Genomic DNA, 7,800 nt, shown 5'->3' with positions numbered 1-7,800 from the left:
AAAAAATAAGAGCTGCTCATATTAACTCAAATTCAAGAGTGCAAAAACATTGTTTGGATGGAGGGCCCAGTCGGCTCGACTGCCTGGATGGATGTTCATTTTGATGTTTTACATTAGTTGGCTATTCCTCATATTTTGATGTCATTGTACATTTGATACTCTGTTGTCAGATGGAAGCTAGGCCTCCTTATTGATACTCTCTAAAATCTCCAGTTCTTTTTGTTTTTTATCCTCTTACATTTAATAGAAAAAATATTAAATCATTTTACTTCTTATTTTTTATTTTTTTTTGTGAATTTATCAATATATAATTCAACCAACACGAGAAGGAACAAGGTAAACAAAATAGAGACAATTATGATCAGTGGGAAACGATACAATTGTACCATTGTATTTTCGCAGTTCGAGTTATTTATTCTGTCTTCGATTCAAATTGACAAAGAAAACTCAAATTCTTGGCCCATAATTGTTCTTCGTGCAAATGGGGCGACTAATTCTTTGAGGACTGTTATAATACTATTACAATACACAGACTTGTTTCACAAAACTCTATTAAACTTCATCCTGCCACCAGTCCATGCCGAGAGTGAGAAGAAAGGTGTTCCTTTCCACTTAATAATTATGGCATCTCCATCGGCCTCCAGAGTATAACATTTTCTGGAGAAACATTCTTGTAATAACAATCTAGCCTGATACATAGGTTTAAAGCTGAAGCTCCTTTCCCTGAAGCCTGCTTTCTTGAACAAACACCTCCACACATCAGTTGTAACATGCCTAACAAACCTCTCCTTCCCCTCGTAGACTATCATATTCCTTATCTGACTTGCAGTGAATAATTCCTCATGCTTCACCCGCATACTATCATTTCTGTCTGTCATAGTAGCATCCAACATATCAAAATACGCAATGCAATGGAAAAGCACCTTGCTGAATCTATCCACAAAAGATGGAGAATTATGCGTGGCTTCAAGTTCTACATTCACCAATATTCTTGGTTTCATTTTCCTTATAACATTTATGAGATTTTCCAGAAGCACGGGGTCGTACAAAAGGCATCTCAGAACAATTGGAGCGTAAATTGCCAACTCCTCACCTGACTTGACAGAGAACAAACCTTCCTTAATTTCCTCTATACCCCCGATCTCCACCATGCTGTACGATAATGGGATCGCAAAAGATTTAGCCAGCTCATAAAGTCTTTCTCCGGTTTTCCAAAGCTCTTCGCCGTCCATCCCAAGGCAAAGATGAGGATGAAGATCTGTGTGCCAGATACTCCATCAATACTGTCCAGTGCGCCCCACCTCGCCTCCCCAGTGTCCCACGGCGTCTATGATTGCCTGCACAGACGTCAACTGGAACACGTTGACAAAAGGCAAAACAATGTTATAGAAAGCAAGTAGTCTAGTAAATGATAAAATATAAGAGATCTAAGATTTACTAAGATCTGAAATAAGCACAAATACTTGGCAATGGAAAAAACAGAAATAAATACTTAAGAGAGAAGCAAATTTTATTCATCAAATTGATTGCCAAAAGGTTATGCAATGGCCTCTATATATAGAGAGCCCATGAGATGAGAAGATGATAAGGTTGTATGACCTAGTATCAAGGAGGACATTCATATCTTGTTACCAATTTAATAGGAAATGTGTGGCATACTTGCTGTTTGGTTATAATAGCATGACTGTTGACTATTTCTAACATCCTCCCTTGGATCTTTGAGCCTTGCCTATATATTTCTTCAACACTCCTTGTCTTTTGGCTAGCTGAAAAGTTATCTTCTTCATCATTACTACCTGCAGAAAATGTCTGATTACAAGCATTAGTTGTGCTGTTTTCACTAGTATTTTCATCATTTGTAAAAGTGCACAACTCATCCTCATCAATGTAGTCTCCATTTCTTCATAAAATATCTGAAAAATGAGAAGCATTTGTTGTTATAGAGTGAGAAGGAGTGGCTGTTTCTTGTGCTGCACATATTATAAATAGAATCCCCACCAAAGCTCTCACAAATATCACCCCTGAAGAAGCATGGAGTGGTAAGAAACCTCACATTGGATATTTTAAAGTATTTGGGTGTATTGCTTGGGCACACATTCCTGATGCACAAAGAGAAAAGTTAGAACCAAAGAGTCATAAATGTTTGTTTATGGGTTATAGTGAAGAATCATATTGAAAATTAAAACTATAAAGAAACATGGTGACAGCAGATAACAAAATTATTTCATTTATCTGGCTGCACACAATGTGTCACAATTTCTCTCTATTTATAGAGACTTCCAACACCTACAGGTTTGTAGAGCTTCCTTGAATTCATGTTGAAAATAAACTAATTTCCTCATACATTGTAGAGGATCTGGTATTATATTGACAACACTAACAGTCAATGGCTGGAAGTATGACAGACTGGCAGTTTTGTTGTAACTAACTAGCCACATGGGTTTGACTACTTCTAACATCCTCCCTTAATTTCTACCACTAAAGACTCTTTCAATGGGAGAAATTACAATAAGAAATTTAAACATGATAGGTCCCAGAATTAAGCCTGTTGAAGTACCCATTTACAACATAGAAAATTCATTTTTCTTGTTAAGTGGTTTTAGCTTACCACAAACTCTTCGGAAAAAAATGTTTTAGGATCTTTCACCCAAACAAGTGGTTTTTGTTTACCACAAACCCTTCAAGACTTTTAAGCTTTTCACCTAAATAAGTGGTTTTGGCTTACCACAAACCGTTCAATAGATTTACTTAAACAAGTGGCTTTGGATTACCACAAACCCTTCAAACCTCACAAAACCATTGATCCAATGATAGGTAAACCAACTCTAAACTTTTCTCTAGCATATTAATATTGAGTCCATATGAAAAATAATCCATCTACCGAGTCACATGGCTACCCAGCCGCTGTGCTCGCTAGTTCTCTAGGAATATTTTTCAGATACATGGTTCATCAATATAGTAAAAACTTTTAAAGTGTCAGATACAACCGATAGTACACCTCTTGCTACAACTATCACTATTGTGATTTTCATATTGCAAACATTGACTTTAATGATCAGCCTTTCTTTTCATTTGACAACAACATATCTTCTCTAGCTTGCTCCAACCTGCATTTCCACAACTCCTTTTCTCTATCAGTTTGTTGAGGTTCTCCAATTTTTTTATTTACTATCCTCCATAAAGCCTTCTCTCTTAGAGCATTCTCGAATGCAATCTTCCAATCTGCAAAACCACTTCCATCAAAGATAGACAAAATTTCATTTGAAGAACCCATGTTAGCAAAAAAATCAGCCTTCAAACAAATCTAGCAATATTCCAGCAGCATAACAGCCCTGCAACCAAATATCACTCCAAAAAAAAATCAGCCTTGCAAACAAACCATTTTCAACAAACTATTTGCCTGTAGCAAAACCCTCTAGCAATATTTCTAGCTGAATTTCTAAATAAATTTCCAGCTGAACTTGGCTAAACCTTGCTCTTATACCATATTGAAAATTAAAACTATAAAGAAACATGGTGACAGCAGATAACAAAATTATTTCATTGATCTGGCTGCACACAATGTGTTACAATTTCTCTCTATTTATAGAGACTTCCAACACCTATAGGTTTGTAGAGCTTCCCTGAATTCATGTTGAAAATAAATTAACTTTCTCATACATTGCAGAGGATCTGGTATTATTTTGACAGCACTAACAGTCAATGGCTGGAAGTATGACAGACTAGCAGTTTTGTTGTAACTAACCAGCCACATGGGTTTGACTACTTCTAACAATAAATATTTTTTTATCAATTTGAGCATCAATATTGAAGGCGAAATCTCGGACTGGTTTAGCTGCCTTGTTTAGCATTGTGAGAGTCTGGAGTTCGATCCTCTCCTGCAGAGCGGCAGAGACATAATAGCCGAGCCTCTGTATTGGATTTCCTCGCTGACAAGACATTTTTTGGCATTTTCTCAGAACTACAGAAGCGTGATCATATTTCCCCTCGCCTATCATTCGCGCAGACAGTAGCAGAAATTTAACTAATTCCACCTCCTCTTCATCTTTCTCTGCATGGAAAGCTTCATTATCAGATGTAGTGCATACACTTATTGGATTAGCTCCTTCCGGATTAGGGTTCTGCTCAAACGATAGGATATCTTTATTTGGAAGCGGCTCAGAAGACTTGATATCAGTGCTTGGTTGCCCGGAATTCCCTTGGTCCAAAATTTCTTCAAATTGCCCGGCCATTTCATATTTATCTATCAATTCGTCATCGAAGGGAACGATATCAAACAAATCAGAGCGAATGAGGTCATCACCAGAAGGAGATATTTCATGTTCTGAAAGACCAAAGGTGTCTTCCACAGTCAGGTACTGGTCAAGCTCAGTAGCTTCTAACTCACATGAGGGGAACGACTTCAACGATGAGCTTGGCATGGACGGAGGTGGATTTTTATTGTTCAATAAACTCATATTCTGTTTATTTGCTGTGAACTGGCTTGCGAGATCTACTTCTCTGTTGGAACGCAAATTCTCATGGTATGAGAGACCAAAGATATCGTCCATGGGCATGGACAGATGTGGTTCGAGCTCACTACTATCTGTGTCTTCAAATGAATAATCCGATATGGAGCGAGGAATTCCACTGTTAGATTAAGTCATTTTCTTGTTTGATTAAAATCAGCTGTCAATAATGGTTCCAAGACTGGGAAGAGTATTCTACAAAGTGGACCTTTTGGCTCTATTATAGTCATTTTTTTGTTTGATTAAAATCTGCTGTCAATAATGGTTCCAAGAATGGGAAGAGTATTCTACAAAGTGGACCTTTTGGCTCTATTATAGTCATTTTCTTGTTTGATTAAAATCTGCGATCAATAATGTTTCCAAGAATGGGAAGAGTATTCTACAAAGTGGACCTTTTGGCTCTATTAAAGCAAACCCCAATATGAATGTCCTCATCATATAAAATATAATGATATATGGGCGATATTTCACATAACCTGCAGGAAACAGGCCACAATGTTATTGTCGTCATGACGTCAAATACAATGATGTACTTGCATGTTCGGCATATAGCAAATACAACGAGATGCAAGCAAACTGTAATGTCTCCTCTTTAGTTCGACATGGCATTGATCATGGATTTGCCTATTCCAGACTCTCGTAGGCAAATGGTGTGGAAAGAGAGTCAATTCTGCGGATCAGATAGTCATATCTTGCTCTTGAAGAAGTGTTAAGAGGTTATATTTTATCATTATGTGATATTGGGGCCCACATGTTATAATTTTAATTTGAGTTGCACTTTTTATTTTATAAAATTACTTTATTATAAAAAGTGCATTATAATGAGAAATTATAAAGGATGTTTCTAGAAGTTCTAGCAACTTCTTAGAAAAGTGAATAAATAGAGGGCTGGGCCTCTCATTTGGACATGCTAGGATTGGAGAACTCTTCTACTTCTTCATTGTGAAGACATTTGTGGACTTTGGATCTGCAAATTATTCGATCTTTAGGAATGAATCACTCCCTTGGATTGGCGACTTTGAGGGTGTGAAATATCACCTGAATTGTTGCATAATTGGAGTTGGTATTCAGCCATCTCATTGGAGCTTATTGAGAATTCGTTGTTAGGGTTTTTTTTTTGTTGGAATAAGGATTTCAGATTTGCCCTATCATTGGAGAAGCATTTGACAAGAGTTTGAAAACAGAATAAGTGCATTTTCAGAATTGGCAAAGCAGGGGTCGGAACCACATAATTGCTCATATCTCCTCAACCCCTTGGAGTTATTTTTATGGTTTTACAGGGTTACTACCCAACCCTAGGCGCCCATTTTCCTTGCATTTGGGGGTTCCAAAACCCTAATATTATTTTATTTCAGCAACCGTACAGGTACCGCCTGGTACGGCCCTGCTAGTTTGGGCAGCAGCAGCAAATTAAGGACAGTTTGGGGGTGCGGTTGGAGGTCTTCATCAACGATCTGTAGCAAAACATGGTGTTCTTCCATAGTTCTTCAAACCAGGTTCTTGCATTTTGAAATATATGTCAATTTTTGGGTAAATTTGCTATCATACAGTCATTGTAATAATCAGTCCAGAATTGGTAATAAAATAATTTCAGAATTTATTGCATTGTAATTGAAATATAGTTCAATGGCTTTATATATATTGTAATTCTATGATTATATTCTGAAAGCATCAAATCTGAAATTACCATATTCTGAATATTGTTACTGTTACACGCCAAGTGTTTGACAAAATTCCTAAGTTCAGTTTGAGGGTTTCTGTGGCCTTTATAGTGAGGGTCATTACAGTGGTATCAGAGCTATAAGTCCTGCCATCCTGTGGAGGTCTTATAGGAAATTTGGAACAGCTGGATAGGAGGGAAAGTGTTTGACGAAATGTCAAAACACTAAAATCAGAGCATGCGACAAAGGCCTTATAATTTCCGCAATACCAAAGGAAGACAAGATAGGATTTCAGACCTGCAGAGCGAACAGTCTAGCTCATCTATCCAAGTGGACATAGAATCCAGTCATACTGACACAGGGGAGGTATTCTTTGATCAAGACTATGACTACAATATGGATAGAGGTGGGAATATTGGTCCAGACCAACGAGAGGAGAGATTTTTACAGTTATTAGACACTTTGGCACAGGGACAGCGATTAGCAGAACAGAGAGCACAGGAACAGAACCAGAGAATGGAGCTTATGATGTAGATGATGGCTCCACAAATGGGGTTGAACGCTAACATAGGCGGAGGAAATAATCAGAATGGTCACAATCAGAATGGGAATAATCAGGATGAGATACATAATGGAGGCAAACAAATTGGGAACAGTTTCGGTCATGCCCCCCAGCAAGCTTAAACAGTGAGTTCGAGGCCTATGATTCCTACATTCCTTCCTAGAGCTCCAGAGCAGTCGGTACCAGAACCCCAGATCACTGACATACAAGATCAGCTAAGGAGAGATTGGGAAGCAGGAGGTCCAGATTTTACAGCTGCAATCACCTTTAGAGAGTATATGGATGTGCGGATGAAGCATATGCCCCGTGGACAAGACAGGACTCAGAACTATGAGTTACGAAAGAAAGTAGGCAAATTACAGTTACCATATTATGATGGCTCGGGGAAGTCTACAACAAGAGCTTGGGTTCAAAAGCTTGACACATACTTTCAATTGAACCCTATGTCTGAGGAAGAAGCTATTAAGTATGCAGCAATTCACCTGGATGGGTTAGCACACGAATGGTGGCATCAAGGTATGATCACTATGGGTCATGCACACATTATCTCATATGTGGATTTTATGGAGAGACTGATTGAACGTTTTGATAAGAAAGATCCAGAACTCCATTTCAAGGAATTAGCCCAGCTTAAACAGTGGGGATCATTGGAAACATACATTTTAGAGTTTTAGAAACTTGCAGTGTTAGTAACAGATGTATCTGAACGAAGGCTATTGGTTTTATTTATGGATGGGTTAGTTGATCCGTTGAGAGGGTGGATTAAAGCTCTCAACCCTCCCACTTTGCAGGAAGCCATTAAGAAAGTTCGTGACATGGATTCCTCTTCAGCTTCAAAAAACAAATTTCAGGCAAAGAGTTTCCCTTCAGGAAAAGATAAGGACAGGAAACCCTTTCATAGAGAGGCACAGCTACCTAAGGAAGAAAGTAAGATGCTAGACAAGGAGACACTTAATGACTTGCGTAGGAAGAAGCTATGCTTCTATTGCAAAGGCCCGTATGAGTACGGCCATGACTGTCCTATGAGGCCAAAAGGGAAGGCCAACCAGGCAATGTGGGCTTATTACGA

General features: G+C 38.2%; 1 protein-coding gene across 1 annotated transcript; it reads right to left on the bottom strand.

The window, feature by feature from the left end:
• Positions 1 to 539: 539 nt before the first annotated feature.
• On the bottom strand, positions 540 to 1,232 carry LOC149561230 (GRAS family protein RAM1-like). Its single transcript, XM_089827775.1, has one exon. It carries the CDS (start codon positions 1,230 to 1,232, stop codon positions 540 to 542), a length of 693 nt encoding a protein of 230 aa, XP_089683901.1.
• Between the last annotated feature and the right edge of the window lie 6,568 nt (positions 1,233 to 7,800).

Source organism: Cupressus sempervirens, chromosome 4, assembly GCF_028749045.1.
Source record: "Cupressus sempervirens isolate cs-2001-9-10 chromosome 4, ASM2874904v1, whole genome shotgun sequence".
Classification (NCBI taxonomy): domain Eukaryota; kingdom Viridiplantae; phylum Streptophyta; class Pinopsida; order Cupressales; family Cupressaceae; genus Cupressus; species Cupressus sempervirens.
Note: the sequence above shows the minus strand (reverse complement) of the source record. Positions and strands in the feature narration are given on the sequence as shown.